This window comes from Juglans regia, chromosome 2 (assembly GCF_001411555.2).
Source record: "Juglans regia cultivar Chandler chromosome 2, Walnut 2.0, whole genome shotgun sequence".
In the NCBI taxonomy this organism is placed as follows: domain Eukaryota; kingdom Viridiplantae; phylum Streptophyta; class Magnoliopsida; order Fagales; family Juglandaceae; genus Juglans; species Juglans regia.
In genome coordinates, this window is record NC_049902.1 from 27,075,807 (window position 1) to 27,096,043 (window position 20,237).

The window sequence follows — 20,237 nt, forward strand, 5'->3', positions numbered from 1 at the left end:
ATATTTTGGGTAATTTTTGTATTGCTGGTTACATCAAATTGCATCATTTTTTTGTGGAGCTACTATGGAGCTGGGCTGTTGTGGAGTTGGTGTGGAGCTAGGCTGCTGAGGAGCTGGTGGTTGACATATGGAGCTACCAAGTCCAACTTTATGTAGTTCAAGTTGTATTAAAATCAACTTTGTGAATTTTCTATTAAGTTGATTTTGATACATGAGGTTTAAGGATAAATTTGTATGGAGTTTCTTTTGGTTGGAAGTTGAATGTGTATGGAATTTATTTTGTGGCAGTTGAATTTGTATATAATTTATTTAGGCAGTTGAATTTGTTTGGAATTACATTATATTAAGTTGTGAATTTTTATGAAATTTATTGGACTTGAAGTTGAATTTATTTGAGTTGGATGGTCTATTGAATTTTGTTTGCCTTCGGGTAGTGTAATTTGACTTGAATTTATTGAACTATCCAGATTAACAATAGACTATCTAGATGCTTAAAATAAACCATCCAGATTTATAGGAAAAAATTATAAAATAATGAATATTTTATTATTATTTGATTTAAAGATGCATAATCTAATGTGTGACAAGTTCTTCATATGCAAAATCAATATTCAAAATATGTGATTTTGCATATCAAGATGCATAAACCACTACGAATGCTCTTAGCTCAAAATAATAATATAATATTATTTTTTTAATAATAATATTTTTAATTTTTTCTTTCATATTTTGCAATCCATTTTTATTGTTCATTATTTAAGATTTCCCTTTTTATTGAAAATCTGTCTAGGTAGCTATCATGCCTCCACAATACCAACGATACAGTAAGACAACAACATACATTGAGTAGATCCCTTTCTTCAAAAAACCAAAAAACTAAACCTATTGAAATTATTTGGCATAGCGAAAAAAAATCCCTTTTTTCTGCTTTATTAAGTAAGACAACAACATACACCATGGTTAGCTGCTCCATTTTGGAAAGGTCATAAATATTATCAATGCACATGTATTGAGTAGATGATGTGATAAATATATTCAATATACCATGGCTAGTTGCTCCAATTAAATGCACATAATACCTTGAATTTGTTTCAATCACTACAAGCAACATGAGACAGGACCACAAGCAACATGAGACATGAAGAGAAAGAGCTTTAGATCCAAAGAAAAACAAATAATTCATCCTCACAGAAACTAGTACAGTAAGGCAAATATCATCAAGTAACATACAAGATATGAACAAGCTGCTATCATCACACAAAATGCTAACATCAGCAATTCCAGTTACACAACAAGTTCAACAATTCCAGTTACACAGCAAGTTCAGTTACACATCATCAATTCTTACACAACAAGTCCAAGGGCACATATACAATTTCAGTCTATGCCAAACACAAAAAGGATACATACCAACTTCAAAATAAAAAAAATTTAGATCTCATAGTGGCTGCCCAAAACATGTGGCTGCCTAGCCACTAAAAGCTGGAAATCTGAAATCATAACCAACAGTTACACACCTCCATCAGGTGTGGATGGAGATTTCTCAGATGTACTTTCGGAATAATTTAAAGAGTCATCATAAATTTTTCTTTGAATATTTAGAAAGTAGGCTTGCTGCATGGCATTCATGTCAGAAAGATCCTTGCTCATGATCTCCGCCTCGAACTTTCTCTTATCAAGTTCTAGTTGTGCACCTCTATTGTCATCTGCCTTCGTCACTCATGATCTCCTCTCTGCTATGAACAACCCTCTATTCTTGGTCATTTTTTCTAACGTCATGTTAAACTCAGCATCACATGATTCCTGGGCCTTCCGCTTCCTCAAGTTATCTTTCTCAGCTTTTTTGCTTGGAGACCTCTCAATGTTCTCCTCCACAATGTCGTCAGCAACTTCACTTGACTGCTAATTAGCTAGACGTTTATTGTGTGGCCTTCTCCTCGTATTCAGTAAAATTATGTGTTGCTGCCATTTGGGTTGGTGTCTCTAAAGACACTAACAATGCTCCAGTGTGAAGTTTCACTTTTCCATCTCTTTGTACATTATTTTTGCCTTTTCAATCTGAAAAAGTGAAGGAATATTGTCAGAAAATAAATATTAGATAAATAAATACATTATTAAAGGAAAATTATATATACCTTGTCTTGCCAGTCGCACCACTTGGGTGCAATGATTCTATTTGTGCTAGAAATGCACAAAACTTGTTTGTGCATTTTTTGATCATGGACCAACGATTGATCAATGACCCTACTGAACGGTTCACAGTATTTGGTTTTTTATACTTGTGATAAAACTCAGAAATTCTGTCCCACATTTGAGTGGATTTTTTATTAGTACATCGTATGGCATCAATGCTAATGTTGAGCCAACCGGAGACAAGTAAGTTATTCTCCTCAACAGTGAAATATGCACCTCTTTAATTTTTTTTTTTACCAAAGGCCTCTTTTCACCGTGAATGGAGGTTGTTTGGACCACAACATTAAAATGTTGAGTGTATGTTGGAGTGCTATTACAACCTTCTCCTCCACTTTGTAAAAAAGTGGTGAAGAAGGTGTCCTCCTCAAATGGAGTGTCTATCCTTAAAGAATCGTAATGTTTAAGTTGTCAGAAAACAGATAAGGCAGCACATACAAGACATAAAATAGATAAGACAGCACATACATTTATGTCGTAATTACTTTCATGACGATAATTACTCATGAAGAAAACTAATTTCAGTAACTAAAAATGAAAGCAAAGAAAAAACAGAAATGAAAGAAATGGAGGAAAAGAAAACAGAGACATGTTAAGACGATGCTAGTCCAAATGAAAAAGAGGCAAGTGAAGAAGAAATAATGATGATAGTTTCAAGACAAAGATGATAATAGTGAACTTGAGTGTTTTTTTCTCCTATGGTGGCATTCAAGCTATCAAGAAGAAATATCAAGGGAACTCGTGAAAATATTGCACAACCCTCTTTGTCAAATTAAAGTAACCGTAAATAGAGAAATTTTAACACCATCTTCACACTACACTACAAATCATACATAATAAATGTTTTATATTTGACTCATATTTAAAAAAAAAATATCTGAAAATACTTCATTACCCAAACTAATTATAAGATATGCAAATCATTTGAAAAGTGAAATCCATCATAAATAGTGAGTTTTTTCCTCCTATAGTGGCATTCAAGCTATCAATGTAATGCATATTGTGAAGGCTTTAGTGTTGCTTCTATATGTACTTGTGAAGGCATATTCTATTTGGCATATTGTGAAGGTTTTTTTCTCCTTTTGAGATGTTACCATTATCATGGATCAATCTTACTTCTGTGTACAATACATTACAGTCTGCAGATAAATTATCACACACTGGAGATGCAAATCTAGAAATATACGAACAATACAATACAAAAAGGAAAAAAAAACCCTTTTCCAAGTGGTTACTTGACAATCCGTTACACTAATGTGCCTGAGAAATATTTAGATCATCAAATAAGCGAAAAAAATAGACTATCAACGCCAATATGTCCAAAGTTAATAAAATATTCAAGGAAATGTATATAAGAAAATAGACTTCATGCAAAAAAATATCAAAGTTCTAGACCAAAAAAATCTAGGAAAGTCTGAACCAACCAGTGAAGGTTCCAACAATTTGGTATAATCATACAACTTTTCTTGTTAGGCTTGGAAGAGATTTGGCAAGATGTACTCAGCAACATGAAAAAAAGAAAAGGGCGGGGGAAGTAAGTTTTAACCCCAAACTACAACCATTTCTTCAAATGCACCTTAAATATCAAGCTCATAAAAAACTAGGGTTGCAAGTGAAAAGAAAGGAGATGAACAGTAAATGAAAGAAATTCGTGTGAACCTGAATGTGGCTTTGCTTTGTTTCTTTGGCACTCTGCTTGGTGAACCTAAATCGTGAAGAGAAAGGGGGCACTGTGATTTGCGAAAATGAGAGAAAGAGAGAAATGGGCACTGCGATTTGCGAAAACGAGAGAAAGAGAGAAAAGGGCACTGCGATTCGCGAGAACGAAAATGGAGAGAATATATGCAGGAAGGAAAAAGGAGAGAGAGAGAGAGAGAGAGAGAAACAAAGGCCGTTGCGGGATTAAAATACAATAAAAATACATTTGTTTGATGAATAGTAACCCTTCAAATTTGAATGATGCTATGGATTTATTGTAGTTCACAACTTCCAATCTATCCCTTTGATGAATCCAATGCAGCTGGATTTTGATAAATTTCATCAAATTTTACATTTGACTAGACTTTTGATGAAACCAATGCCAATGCTCTCGAACCTGTCATTTTATCGGGTTGGCAAACCGAACATCTAATAACCCGGCATATGTCGGTTTGGGTCCGGTCACTCGGGTAACTCGGTTTGTCGAGCCATATGCACAGGCCTACTTACAAATAAGCTGTAATTTAGGGTATTCTATTTAGGTACTTATATTTTTACTTACAAGACTTATTTTGTTAGTTTTCTTTTAAAATTTCATGATTTTCAACATATCAATAATTGACATATAGAGAAGTAATTTTTTTTAAAGTCATTTAGCATTTTCCAATCTATTTTTTATGTCATGAGCATGTGGGTCTCAATGGGGGAAAAATAGCTGCTTTGTGTTAAAAATTTAAAAGGGGATGCTACTCATCATCTCACACAAACACATTTTATATATTTTAATATTATTTTTTATTTTATTTTATTTTTGTTAAATTAATTGAATTGTTCTACTTATCATTCATACATTACATACTTATTATATGAAAAATGAAAAAAAAAAATGAAAACAGATGTGATGTATTACGTGTAAAGATATTAAGTATAATTATTCAAATTTAAAATGTAAAGTAAAGGAATGAGACCATATTTTTTAAAGAAAACTCTACTCCCACTGAGGGGAGTCATTGAATTTTTTTTCAACCATTGTTTTTTTTTTAAAGATTTATTTTTAATGAGTTTTTATTTTATTTAATTTTTTAAAAATATTTAAGGGACTAAAAAAATGCTTAAAAAAAATTTACAATACGGTGAAGAATTTCGATGATTTTTATTTGTGGGTATAGCATCACTCATTTTTTAATGGAATAATGCTACACGTAAATATAATTTTACACATAAATATTACACGTATTAAGTAGCAGTTCTATTTCATCAATATTTTATATTTTTAATAACTAACACATCAATATGTATATTTATGTAAATAAATTATAAATATAAATAATATTTTCCTTTTTAATAACAGCTATTCAATAATTTTTATCAAACCTCCATTTTAAAAATAGAAGGTTATGCCAATCCGGCTACGAAACATCAGCATTCAAGCACATATTCTAACATCTATTCAGTGTACCTTTTTTCAAAAAGTAAATCAATTTAAACATTCTAAAAATATAAATATTATATATATACTTTTAAATATATTAAAATATTCTAAATATCTGAGACAGCCAAAATTAAACCACGGAAAAGAAGTCAACCATTACGCCGAAATGTTTATATACTGAAAAGTATCTTCTCCTCCCTATTATTTTGCCCACGCGGCGACCAACCATAGATTAAAATTTAAAGTGGGAGAAAAAGGACAAAAAAATCAAAAAACGAAAAAAAAAAAAAAATCTTGCAAAGTTCATTGGATTCGCTTCTCCCCTGACCGTAGAAACTCCGATCACCGGATATATGGCCCGGTGGACGGAGCTTTGAACCAATAAAACCATCGTGTATCCTTTAAAACCACAGTAAACCCTACCTGCTTGGGGGTTTGGATGGATTCCCTGGAGGTTTCCTCCGCCGACACTGAGAAGAAGGGATTCCCCTTTTTATTACTGCGATGTTCTCTGGTCATTCTCTTTCCTCTCATTAGTTTCTTCGCCCTCTCGTTCCTGTTCTTATTTACGACGATTTTCGTGGCGAATTCATCGGTTAGCAGCCCAATTTCCGTGCCCTCCCAGTGCAAGATAGTCTCCAGCAGTGAGTATTCTATTTTTCCCCCAAAATGTATTTTTTTTTTTTCCTTCTATTTGCTTTGGTTGCTTAAAGAGTGCTTCTAAGCTAAAGAAAATTTGATTTGGGATTCTTTTAAAATTTTGAGTTCGTCGTGCCTTATTTGACATAGATATGATTTCATGATATCTAATCATGTACCATTTCAATGGCCTAGTTTTCCGGGAACCAAAGGCATCCATATATATATATATATATATATATAAATATATAAATATATAAATATACACATAATCATGAGTAATGCTAGTTGCAAGCCATCGTGGAGGATACACTCCGTGTTGTTGAGATGCCATGATTTGACTTGCAAGAAAATTTGATAATTTAATTTTAAATTTCTCTTAGAAATTAAATCATATCATGTCAATAGTATAGAGAGTGTGTCCTCCACATCGAGTTGTAGATATAATTTTCCCATAATCATTGTTAGTGTGTTGTTATACATACTTGAAAAATAATTGTGGAGTTTCTTTTGAACACGAGGTATGGTGACACTTTGATTATAATTATTCAATGCAAAGGGGATGTAGAATAATGTAATACTAGAATCCTTCTTTTGCAATGTATATTATGATTTAGTAGATTTCATGCTAGCTGGAATTGGGCAAGAAACATTAGTAAACTTGTCAGACAATGAGATACAGAGAATAGTTAAGTTATATGTGTCCTAAACAACTTTATAGCTGTTAACACAAGACTCTACTACTATTATAGCCGTACATTGGCTGTCATGGACTTATTGAACCCTTTTCCAGAACCTCTATATTTCATCAATACTCATTCAGCTCCATGGTATTTCTTGCTCTCTAATCCTTTCCTTCTTTTCATTTTATTTTTAACTTTCTCTTTTTTGGTTGGAGTGTGCGGGGCTGTCTTTTCTTGGTGGAGGTATAATTATGCAGTCTGAGGGTTGGGTTTGGTTTTAGGAGAAGGTTTATGCAAGCCATCTATTTGCAATCATCCAGGAAATATTATGCCGAATTAACAATATTTTAGGGCTTCTTGTCATTTGTGGTGGTATCTTATATCACTCTAAGTTTTGCTAGACTATTGATGTGTTAATTACTTACTGTCTCATGAATTTGAATGTTTTAGATTAAATTAATGCCTGCTATATGTTGCTTGTTATTGTTATTTATCTCTTTACCTGTGTTTGTGACTATCTGATTATTTCTTCCTTTTGACCTGCTCCATTTTCTCATATTGCTTATGCTGTTCAACTAATTTTACTAAGAGTAATGCTACATACAGTCGTGGAGTGCGCAAGTGTTGTGCAGTCGCTTTGAAAAAAAGTGAGGTCTACTATTAAAAAATTAGTTTCTTTTCATATGGGTCTCATATTTATTCACTTTTTTCAAAGTGATTGCACGGCGCTTGTGCACTCACGACTTATGATGGGATATGGAATATGTGACACCATACATGTACAACTTCTGACACTTTCAACACCTCATCCGATTCAATGGGCATTACTCTTTGATTTTTTTTCGCCTTTTTCAAGAGTGTGAAAGATAATATAAAAAAATCAGAATTTCATTAATGCAATAAAATTTGCCGTTATTTGTAATACAGACAATTTTCATGACCTGCTTGTATCTCTCACTAGTACCTAGATGTAAGTAGGTTTCATGAGCTGTTTGTATACTTCTGGTGTACTCTGTTACTATCGTTATTTCAATAAAATTTACTTTTACCTATAAAAAAAAAAAATTTGCCGTAACTAATATTAACTCTGCTTGATTGAACACATGCGATATCTTTTGTGCTTGTTTCATTATCTTATTTTGTTGTGAGTTGCATTAGTTTTTATGCTAATATACTTTGTAAGTTTTATTTGATTAAAACTTTAGTTAGTTTTGAAATTTTAAGCATCATGTGTGTTGTACTTAAATATATTCTGCTTGAAGGTGTGGATCTTAGGTCCTCTAAGGTCTGTGAACTTGGACTGTTCAATTATAAAGCCAAGCATGTGTTTTACCCCCTCGAAAGGAAGTTTCGATGCCGTTATGATTACTATTGGGCTTCAGTATTCAAGGTAATAGTCACTCACCCTTAACGTGTTCATTTTTAGTAATATCCCTTCATTTAAGTATTATTTTACCAAGTAGTTGCACCAATAGATGCAAATTTTTTTTTTTTTTCCTTTTGTTACAACATTCTTGAACAGTTCTTGTATTTGCTTTGTCTTGGACGTTTTAGTGGAGTATCAGTAGCTACTAATTCGCAAATCCAACATGCATTTCTCAAGTGATGTTTCTCAAGTTGTTTCTACCTCAATGGATTTACAGTAGTTTTGTGTACTGAAACCCATGATGTATGGTAATGCACGTGAGGTTCTCAAATTATTGCTCCCTGTTGGTTCTGTTGAGCTTCATAGGTTGGCTATCATTATTGGATGCCCATGACCTACTAGGTCTCCATCTGGAAGCATCTTTCAAGGAATATGTTATTTGGTACAGCATACTAGAGAAGATTGAATATTGTTTGGCTGGATGGAATTGTTTGAATTTTTCTAAGGGTGTTAGGATTACCTTGATTAAGAGCTCCTTGTTGAACTGGCCTATATATTTTATGCTCCTATTTCCTCTCCCGTTGGTGTAGCAAATCGGTTGGAGAAGTTACAATGGCACTTTTTTTGTAAATTGGTGTGGGCAAGGGTTTACTCCCAAGTCTCAAAGGGTGGTTTGGGGAATTGTAACCTAATGTAGTTTAACTGAGCTCTTCTAAGTATATGTCTTTAGTGTTATGCATGTGAGAGAGAGTTTTTGGAGGATTGTAGTGGATGCTGAATATGATAGTTATGGGGTAGGTCTTTGGAAGAATATTAGGTATTGGTGGAGTTTGCTCAATTTGTAATTTATGGTCAGAGATGGATTGAGGATAAGATTTTGGCATAATTTGTGGTGTGCAGATAAAATATTAAAGGAAACTTTCTGTAAATTATGCAGCTTCACTTGTTTTAAGTAAGCTTCTGTAACAGACAATTTACACTTTCTTAGTTAGTTAACTCAAGGGATGTGGATTTTTACGAAGCGACACAAGATTGAGAGGTGGATATTCTTCGTTTTGAGACTGTTTATATGCCATTTGGCTGAGACAGGGTGGGGAGGATAAACTTTCTTTGGCCCCTTCAAAGCTTGGGGTGTTTGATGTGAGATTATTTTATAATGTGTTATCTTCCCATGATAGCAATCCATTTCCTTGGAAGAACACGTAACCGGAGCAAGACTCTATTGGGAGTGGCCTTCTTTGTTTGGACAACTGCTTTGGGAAGGTTCTCACCTTGGATAATTTAAGGAAGAGGGAATATTGTTGTAATGGATTGGTGCTGCATATGTAGAGGAATGGATAGTTGATTGATCATCTTTTATTGCATCGTGAGGTGGCTAGTATTTTATGGAATTCTATCTTTAAGTCATTTGGGTTATGCCATTTTGGGTGGTTGATGTTTTGGAGTGTTGGAAATGGAAGTTTTCTTGTTCTCAAAGCGAAGGATTGTGGAAGATGGTCCTGCCTTGCTTGTTGTAGTGTATTTAGAGAGAAAGGAACAACCAGAGTTTTAAGGTGAGCAAGAAGAGGATGGAGGAACTCAAAGATTCTTTTTTTTTTTCCTCGTTCTGGTTAGGTGTATCTCATGTATATGTCCTACTAGGTAAACACCCTTTGGATTATTAAAAAATCTTAACTTATAAAAATATTGCAATTCTAGGAGATACTCTTATATACCTATTTATACTGTTTTCCTTTTCCAAAATCTATATACAATTAAAAAAAAAGAGATACAAGGTAATGCAGCATGTTTAATTACTTGAAGAGGACTTTGGAAATTAATGCTAAGTGATATCAACGTCAAGGTTGTGTGAAGATGCATTCTGAAAAGGTAAATGCCGGTGCTCAGTTTGCGTCATTGAGTTGGCTGTTGCTACAATAATCACTTAGCTTCTAGAGTGCTGGAAATTACCGATTTAACTTAGGCCCACTGTGGCTACTATTTGATATTAGTCTTAACAAGTCTGTTTTCAACTTGCTTTCAAGTATCTTGGTGATGCGGACTTTTTGGATTTAAACTACTAAACATCACCGGTTTACTTTTGGGGCCCAGGGGGTTTCCTGTGTGTGTGCCATTCAATTTTTTTAATCACTTACACTTGGCGACGCATATTATTGGCATGTATGTCTAAATGAGTGTTTGTAAACATAGGTAAATTGCATTAGTCTAACATCAAGGTTTCTTTGCAACGTTTTCAGGTGGAATACAAAGATCATTCTTTAGGTCAGACACGATTGGCATCGGCAGAAGCTCCAAATGAAGCCCTTCCTCTTAATTGTAGGCCTAATTTTGGTGCTGCATGGTTGACCAAAGATAAATTCAAGGTAGGAGTTGCAATTCTTCTGGTCTCAGTCATGATGTAGTACAGGCTTGAACTTATTATCATTCTGGTGAAAATGAAAAATTCATATAAATGAGTTACTAGATTTAGTAAGATGTTAAATATCTATGTTTCAACCAATTTTATATTTCATTTTTCCTGAAGTATATCATAATTAGGAAAATTATATTTTTCACCTCTGAACTACTACCTCTTTCTTGATTTGCATCATAAACTGCCAAAACCAATTTGCACCCTAAACAAACTACCAAATTTTTTAAATTTGGACCCTTGATTGAAATATTACTGTTATGACTGTCATTTGTTTTATTTTGCATTGATTTAGCAATTAGATCTTGACTGAGGTGCAAAATTGCCAAAATTTAGTGGTTTAGGGTGCATATTGACAGTTTTGGTAGTAGGGTGCGAATTTCAAGACAATGACTTCGGGGCTGCAAAATATAATCTCCTTTTTTTTCCAGTAAGTAAATAGGGATTTTATTAATGATTAAATAGGAAGAAACTCCCAACACACAGGATGCATACATAAAATTTACTTAGCCTTGCAATATGTAATTTCCCTTATAATTAGTATATTATTGTAACCTTTTCTTTTAGGTGAATAAAACTTATGACTGCTGGTACACATCTGGGATATCCCAAGTGAGCTTATATCAGTATGGTTTTTTTAATTGCCAAGCAAAAGAGCCATCTACAATTGAGATGGTTAGGCGATATTCCATCCTGTAAGTAGACTCTGTCTTCAACTTTATTTTCCAATAATTCTTTTTGTGCTATACATGGCTAGGTTATGGGGTTTTCTTTTATATCTGAATTAAGGTGTTCTAATCTGATAGAATTTAGAGCCATAGTCTACCTTTGCAACGTCGAGTTTACGGATCTGGATCTTTTCCTTTTGATTTGGAATGGACTCTGCCCATCTTAAAAGCAGGATTTTGCCATGTCAGAAGACAGCTAAATTTTGCATGTTTTTGCTTCTTGTTCTTTTTTGGGTAATTACAATTTTTTGGTTGTTTAATATTAGAAAACATGGTAGTTTTATCTTTGGACTGAGTTTGTAACAACACTAGAGATGGACAGACTCTGAATTTGTAAGGATGAGGATCTCCTTGGCTTTTAGATGGAAATTTAGTAGAAACAATCACTATATCAAAGTTCTGAAAACTAATTACCAATAGAGAGAGTAAAATTAAAAATGAGGAATCCATTTTTTCTTCAGATAGCCTTATTTTTTTGGCAAAGGCCCCCCTTCCATTCAAAGTCCTCTTAAACAATAATCTTCCACAACAACCAAATCGCCTGGCAAGTGGCAACTCCTAGGGCTGCAACATCTCACTGTATTTGTTGTGGTCATCTTTATATACATCAATAAAAGATCTGTTCCTCTTCCTTGTCATGCCCTTCAACAGCAACACATTCCTCAGATTTACCTAGCAGAGTGAAACTTTCTGGAAAGTGTGGACTGTAAGTATGATCAATTGGGTGGGCTCTGAATTCTCAAATTGCATCTTCCTCAATTCTCTCTCTCTCTTTCTAAATGTTGCTGCTAACTTTGTCAAAGGCATAAAATGGCAGTGTTTTGTTATATTTAACCACTCACTTGGCGTGGCTAAATTAAGTGTGTTTATTTACGAACACATGATATGGGAAAATCGTGCTATCTTGCATGTACAGTGTGTGCAGTTCATTTCCAGTCAAATAGAGGGTGGACTTTGAGTATGATGCATGGTGTGTTAGAGATATATCTCTACAAGTGATGCTTAAAAAGTCAGATATTCATTTCTACAACAACTTTTTATTGCGATAGTGAGGTAGATACGCATTTCTTTTAGCAATTTAAAAAACGAAGGACATGACAGATTTGGAAGATATAATTTATGTGAGCATAATGGGGTAGATACACATTTCCGATTTGGGATCATCATCCAAATATCTTTTTTTGATACGTAAATAAGGTATATTACTCCAAGAATAGGCCTAGCTCAGTATATACAAAAACAACCCTGACTAGGAGGGTGCAAGGGAAACAAGAAAATCATGAAGGGCCATGACATTGAAATCAACAGCATAGGACCAAGTATGTAAAGTGGTATAAAATAAAGCTATAAGTTCCTCTAGCAATCTCTAGCAATCATCATCCAAATATCTTCCCCTTTTCTTCTTACCATTTATTTGGACTGTTTTGTTTGTCTTTTGTCTTGAGCTCTATAAAGGTTGAGAATTGAACTTTTTTCTGCTTTGAGCATGCTAAATCTTCCTTATACATATCTCGTTTGTAAAAATGATAATTTATTTTATATTATTATGTTCAATCAAAGACTGAAATTTTAAGTTTCTCCTAAAAGTTAATGCACTCAATTTTTACATTATGCTTTGAGCATCTCCTATTTGGTTGGAAATATCGTAACTAGCCCCACAATTTTTTTTCCTTGGTGATGATTTTTTTTTGGTGTTAAACTTCCAGACTACTATATATATTATATTTTTCTTTTTTTTTTTGATAAGTAAAATAAAATTTATTGAATCACCAAATGTCAATTACAAATATAGAAAAGCCCCAATTATGTAGGGACATTAGAAACTAAGAAGTCATGAAGTCCATGCAATTAAAATCCACAACAATGGCCCAAGTACAAAGAGTCCTAAAAAATAACAGTTTTAGCTCTGCCAAGGATCTCTCTGTGTCTTCAAAAGTCCTCCCATTGCGCTCTTGCCATAAATACCACATAATACAGATAGGGATCATCTTCCAGACCGCTTTAATCTGTCTAATACCTCTAATTGAAGTCCAGCAAGCCAATACATCCAAAACAGTTTCCGGCATAACCCATGCTAAATCCATTATTTTAAACACCTCATCCCAAAGATTCTTGGCTACCTCGCAGTGTAGAAGTAAATGATTCACCGACTCACCCCTACTTTTACACATACAACACCAATCGGCAATGATTATCCTCCTTTTTCTCAGATTATCTGTGGTGAGAATCTTGCCCAAACACGCTGTCCACACAAAGAAAGAAGTTTTTGGGAGGAGCCGTATGACGCCATAGCTTTTTCCATGGAAACTGTATCTCAGGAATTGTTGTGAGAACCTTATAGAAGGAACGAACAGTGAAAACTCCTTTCCTTTCCGGACTCCACCACAAATCATCTTCATGTTGGATAATAGTGTGACAAGAGTACAAGAGACGATAGAAATCTACCAAACTCCCCATCTCCCAATCCTGTGCCGCTCGGTTGAAGTTGATGTTCCAGTAGATGCTCCTACCTGAGACTTCCATAACTTCCGCCACTGTGGCCTCTTTGGCACTTGCAATCAAGAAAAGAGTAGGAAATAGATCTTGTAAGCACACTGTTGCTACACCAAGTATCCTTCCAAAATCTGATCCTGGAACCTGTCCCCAATTGCAATCTAGTGTGTCATTGGAAAACCCCCCATCCTCTTCTAATATGTTTCCATAGCCCCATTCCATAGGCCTCTCTAACTTCTCTAGTACACCAACCCTCTCCTAAATCACCATATTTGTTCTTGATTACAATCTTCCATAAAGCATCTGGTTCCTTTGTATATCTCCACAACCATTTGCCAAGTAACGCCCTATTGAATAATCTCAAGTTTCTAATCCCCAAACCACCATTAGAGATAGGACGGCATACCATCTCCCACTTGACTAAATGGAATTTAAATTCATCTCCTAGCCCCCCAACAGAAAATCCCATATAAGCTTCTCAAGTCGACCCGACACACTTGCCGGTAAAGGAAATAACGATAAAAGTAGGTGGGTAGGTTAGAAAGTGTACTTTTGATTAATGAAATCTGGCCCCCTTTCGACAAGTACATTCTCTTCCACCCTGCCAATCTCCTTTCTACTTTTTCAATTACAGGATCCCAAATCGAGCGTGTCCTCGGTGCTATACCCAGTGGTAATCCCAAATAAGTCATAGGAAGAGACGCTATCTTACAACCCAGTATGCTAGCCAACTCCTTTATATTCTGAACTTCTCCTATTGGCATCAACTCGGATTTAACATAATTCACTTTTAAACCAGACACTGCTTCAAAACATAGCAACAATGCCTTCATAGCCCTCAACTGGCCTTGCTCAGGCTTGCACAAAATAAGCGTATCGTCTGCAAACAGCAAATGAGAAATAGTAGTAATATCCCTATTCGGCAAACCGATCTGGAAACCACTAACAAACCCATTAGTCACTAAAGTCGAGGTCATTTTGCTTAGAGCCTCCATGACAATTACGAAAAGTAAAGGAGATAACGGATCCCCTTGTCTCAAACCACGAAAGCTCGGAAAGAAACCCTTTGGACTGCCATTGATCAACACAGAGAAACGTACCGTGGAAATACACCAACTGATCCAAGACCTCCACCTTTCTCCAAAGCCACACCTACCTAGTAAATATAGAAGAAAATCCCAATTAACATGATCATACGCCTTTTCCATATCTAGCTTACACATAATCCCTGGGTTGCCAGCCTTCAGTCTATTGTCCAGGCATTCATTGGCAATTAAAGCCGCATCAAGGATCTGTCTACCCTTAACAAAAGTATTTTGAGGCTTAGTGACGATCTTCCCCAATACCCCACTTAGTCGATTGGCAAGCACTTTTGCAATGATCTTGTACACACCATTCACTAAACTTATGGGCCTAAAATATGAGATCTCAGAGGCCCCTACTTTCTTAGGGATTAATGCAAGAAAAGTGGTGTTGAGACTTTTTTCAAATTTTCCTACCATGAAGAACTCCTGGAATACCTTCAATAGATCTTCTTAAATCACCACCCAACATTCTTGGAAAAATCCCATAGAAAAACCATCTGGACCGGGAGCCTTATCTTTTGCCATCTTTCTTACTACATCATAGACCTCTTCCTCTTCAAAAGCCCTCTCCATTCTAACACCGTCCCTGGCTCAATAGTGTCAAAAATCAGTCCATCCACAGTAGGCCTCCACTCCACCTGCTCGGAGAAAAGCTTTTCAAAGAACTCGATCACGTGGTCTTGAATAGCCTCTTCTTCTCTGCACTCGACCCCCTCAATTTTCAGCATTTCAATGTTATTATTTCTTATATGAGAGTTTGCAATTCTATGAAAGAATCTCGTGCTCCGATCCCCTTCCTTTAACCAAAGAGCTCTTAATTTTTGGCGCCATGATATTTCTTCCTGCAGTATTATCCTCTCAAGATCTGCGACCAGCAAAGATTTCTGTGCTTGTTCTTCCTCAGTAAGCGGCCTCCCTACTTGTAGTCTTTCTAAATCCTGAATCTCCATCCACTTAATGTTTTTGTTCTCTTCTACATTGTCAAAAGACTGTACATTCCACTCATTTAAGTCTCTTTTTAAGACTTTTAGTTTATTCGCAAAAATGAAACTGGGTGTTCCTTCGAAGTGATACGAAATCCACCATTGTTTAACTCTTTCCACAAAATCTTATGACTTCAACCACATGTTCTCGAACTTAAAATAACTTCTACCACTATGAAGACCTCCACAATCCAGCAAAATAGGCCAATGATCTGAGGCTAGGCGTCCCAAACGCTTTTGCCATACATCCGGAAAATGACTTTCCCACTCAGGGGAAATTAAGAAACAATTCAAATGGGACCAAGTCTGATTATTGGACCAAGTGGCTGGACCCCCCACAAGCGAAAGGTCTATCAAGTTCAAGTCAAAGATACACTCTGAGAACTCCAAACTTGCTGGCCTTAGTCTTTTACTTCCAAAGCTTTCACTCTGGAAACGAACCATATTGAAATCCCCCCCAATACATCAAGGGAGCTCCCACCAGCTATGTACCCCTGCAAGCTCATTCCACAATAAACTTCTTTCGGCATCTAAGTTAGGCCCATATACGCCTGCAAATGCCCACACAAAACCATCTAACACACTTTTAAAAGAACATGCGACCATAAACCTCCCTATATAATCCTCCACTTTCTCCACCACCCGTCTATCCCACATCACCACAACTCCTCCCGATGCCCCTGAAGATGCCAAGTATACCCAGTCTACATAAATACTACTCTATAAACTCCGAATAGTCTTCCTACTGATCATCTTCAGTTTTGTCTCTTGCAAACATACAATGTCCGCTTTCCATTCCCGGAGTAGATTCCGAATACGAAGACGCTTCGTTATCTCGTTTAGACCTCAGACATTCCAAGATATAATCTTGGGTTTCATTGGAGAACAATCAGCCCCTTCCCTTTTGCCCTATTCCTGCTATAGCTACCCTCTGAGTTCATCGACCACATTAATCTTTTTAATTCCCGACTTTTCTTTGAGTCTCCCTTCTTTTTTTGGTGATGTCCAGCTTCTATAGCAGTTAGCAACGCTATGAACTGCTCTTCATACCCATCACAATCAATTCCCACAACATGTTGAATTTCTTTTGTTTTATAAATTACCCAATCTGAAGCTTGATCTGGAAAGTAGTAGTTTAATGGGATGAGATTCCCCATTTTATTGTTCTGGAAATTCTGGAACTCACTCCCCATTGAAAAATCCTCCAACCCGCAAGCCTCAGTGATGAAGAGTTCGTCTTCCACAGAATGCATCATATCATCCGAATCCTCCTCTACCTCAGCCAGCTCAAACTCCTCCAAAGGTTTCGGAGACACTATCGTCAGAGCCAAAAACACCCCATCACTACTCATCGGTAAGTTCTGGATCTCCTTTGGCAGAGAACACTGTGCTTCGAAATCCACGAGTTGCGCATGGAGTTGAGTCTCCTTTGGCTGAGAACGATGCGCTTCGAAACCCACGAGTTGCGCACAGAGTATCGGCGGCACCTCGTCGGCGACCTCCACAGCCTCCGTCGGCGTCGTCTACGTGCTCACCTTCTGACCACTCCCTGTCGGCACGCTATCCGGCACGAATCCGAGACTTTGCAGCTCAGATGGGATTATCGGGCTAGGGCACGTCTCGGGACCCTTGGGCGAAACGGGTTTGAAGACCTCGGGCTGAGACGACCCGGGTCCTTGTCTTTGGGCCCTGGGCTGGGACGGCCCAGCCTCACACGAATTCTGCCCCATGGGCCGAGATGGCCCACCCACCTTTTTCCAAACCCAGCCCTTACCCCTTTTCATTTTCTGTTGAACCCCTTTCTTACTTGGCCCACTACCCATGTCTTGCATTTTAGCTTTAAAATCAACCGCATGATCAGATTCCTTAAACAGACCGACAAAAGCCACTATCGCAGCCATGTCTCTTTGCAAGGAACGCAATTGCCCTTGCATTTCCAGCAACTTTCTACGCACCTCCCGCGTTTCCTGGCACGCCATAGAGCCCCTGCCATGGAGTTGGTTTGACGTACCATCACAACCCACACTCACCCTTCCAACTTTCGGTATCGACGAGGAGAGGACCTCCTTATACGACCGTGCATGGTGCCTCGGAGCCCCTCTTCCATTGCCTGGCTGACCTCCACCATGCAAACCAGCCACTTTAGTGCCCTCTTTCTCCTGTTCTAATAACACCTCCCTCATCTTCCTCCAACTCCAACCATTTTCTCCTTCTGGAATGCATAAAACATTCCTCCTCCCCCCCTGATTATATTCTGAAATTTCAAGATATCTCCCTCTCCTATTTGCACATCGTTGAGCAGTAATACTACTAAAACCATCTCGTGTTGCCGAATACACCTCCTTCTTCCCCCTGCCTAGACTCTCCTCTAACACCTTCCCAAGCCACTGAGTAGCAGAATATCCCAACTTCACTGTATGCTCTGTATTCCATCTTCTTTCAGTAACTCTTAAACCACCACCACCAAGTTTTGACAAGATAAAGCATTTGGACTCAATCAACACTTCTATAGAACGACCCATCACAATCATCACAACTTCAGAAAGTATTCAACGAAACATTGGCGCTGAAGAAAATGTTCCAGGCAAACAAAACGAAAAAAAGCATGTGTACGGAGAGAAAATATTTAGGAGAGAGAAAACACAACTTACTTATACACCTATATTATATTTTTCTTCAATCAGATTATCTTACTTGATAATTTGTCCTGTTTCAACTCCATCTCAATTAAAATAATTCCAAATAAATTGGGATCGATAGAATTTTGCCCTATTTAACTTCTAATTTCATCGAAGTGACTGCAGAAGTTACTTATAAAAAAAAAAGTGACTGCAGAAGCTCTCCAATACGGTTTGTCTCATTTTGAACTGATGTACTGAAGGCCAGCCATTCTAGGAGACACAAGACTGTTTGGTGAGATTCTTCAGATGTTACAAGGTCATCTAGATTGGGCCCCCATTCCCACTTCCCCCCACATGAAAATTCAAAAAGTAGTTATAGCTGTAGGTTTAGATTCTGATAAAAAAGAAATGGACTTGAAAGAAAAATCTGGTTAAAGAGGGTTGCCATACAATCACTCCGTGATATTTCATGTAAATAAATATGTTTGTAATACCCTTAGGTAGGAGAAAAGGATCATGTATGCATGGTTTGTGTGTATGGGTCTTCAGGGCTTCTTCCACACTTATTTTATCATTTGTGGTGCTTTAAAATGTCAGATACACAAAGATATTACAGTCATGGATTTCCAGCATGGGAAGAGAGAAGTATTTGAGGTTGGAAATGGTAGCTGGAGTTGTTACTGGTTTTTTGTCTTCCTTGATCTCCATAAGCTTTCTTAGGCTTATACATCAAATGAAATTATGGTTGCCTCTCATCCGTGCACCAAGGGCTCTCCTTCAGGTTGCCAATACAGCGCGCTTGAAGCGTGCTTCTTTTCTTGTTGTATACTTCTGTTTTGTTGGTTGGCTTGCCATCCAGTATGGGGAAAAGCTCGGGCTTCCAGAAATTTTCACAGTTCTGAAGTCTTAGGCGGTACTTTTTGTTCCCCCTCTACAATACTGGACTTGCAGCAACTAATATATCATCCCTTGTGCAATGTTGTACAATTGAGTGTTATACAATTTATTTGACTCTTGATATGTAGCACAGCAACAACTTAATGTATAGGTTTCTTATAAAATAAGAAAGCCATCATCGGAAAGTTTAGTATTGTATCGAATGGGCGAGATGTGGTTTGATAGATTTTAGGTTCAAGTATGTGTTCCTTTAGTCACTTTTTTTCCCCCCGGCTATTTTGTAAGATCAATAATGCTTCGAAAACTTCCACATTCTGATGCGTGTTACTGAAGAGGTTCAATTGGTTTTAGGGACATTGACAACCCGAGTAAGATGCATTCGTATAAAGCAACTTGTTTCCATATTGGGGGTCTATACTTGTTAATGGGGCTTAATGCTTGTCAGTGGTATGTATTATCCTTTTAATAACTTCTGTAACCTTTTTCTGCTAATACGAGTATATAATCTTCCCTACCCTATTAAACTTTATGTAATCCGTAGTTCTAGAAATTCATTTCAGATAATTGTATTGGAATTAGGATGATTTTGTGACAAAAGACCCAACAAAAGGCAGTCTCAGACATAACAATTTTTTCTTTTTTTCTTTTTAAATGTGTGTGATTGTGTGCTTTTGGTGGCACGAATCTGTTAAAGGTGTCCAAGATAGTGCTTCAAAATCTTCTCTTTGCACATCAGACATGCTGAGTATTTTAGAGATTTAGCTATCTTTACTAGAATATGCTACAGTATACAATCACCTGACGACATAAACTGTCAAGAGCTTGATGCTTGGCAGTGTCTTGCTCTATTTGATACTATAATGCCATCAAAGCTTGGTGTACCCTGGTGCATGCTGCTGAAGTTACAAAATAGGATCAAAATCGCGGTGGGTGTTTTCCAGGTAAAACACCCAGAATCACATTCTCTCTCTCTCTCTCTCTCTCTCTCTATTATTATAAATTTATAATTAGA

General features: G+C 36.6%; 1 protein-coding gene across 2 annotated transcripts; it reads left to right on the top strand.

Annotated features, from left to right (window-relative positions):
• Positions 1-5,524: 5,524 nt before the first annotated feature.
• LOC109019932 lies at positions 5,525-19,810 on the top strand. 2 transcript variants are annotated; one of them, XM_019002323.2, is made up of 5 exons: positions 5,525-5,964; positions 7,905-8,032; positions 10,246-10,371; positions 10,986-11,113; positions 18,926-19,428. In XM_019002323.2, exons 1-5 carry the CDS (start codon positions 5,760-5,762, stop codon positions 19,236-19,238), a joined length of 900 nt encoding a protein of 299 aa, XP_018857868.2. In that variant the 5' UTR covers positions 5,525-5,759; the 3' UTR covers positions 19,239-19,428. The 2 variants fall into 2 exon arrangements, with proteins under 2 accessions (XP_018857868.2, XP_035543436.1); XM_035687543.1 differs by lacking the exon at positions 18,926-19,428 and adding an exon at positions 19,577-19,810 and having other exon boundaries at positions 5,542-5,964.
• The last annotated feature ends 427 nt before the right edge of the window (positions 19,811-20,237 follow it).

Excerpts from the sequence above, each read along its gene's own strand:
- LOC109019932 (XM_019002323.2), top strand. The coding sequence starts at position 5,760 with ATGGATTCCCTGGAGGTTTCCTCCGCCGACACTGAGAAGAAGGGATTC. Across the intron at positions 5,965-7,904 it reads GTGCAAGATAGTCTCCAGCA|GTGTGGATCTTAGGTCCTCT; the intron begins GTGAGTATTCTA and ends TTCTGCTTGAAG. Across the intron at positions 10,372-10,985 it reads TGACCAAAGATAAATTCAAG|GTGAATAAAACTTATGACTG; the intron begins GTAGGAGTTGCA and ends CTTTTCTTTTAG.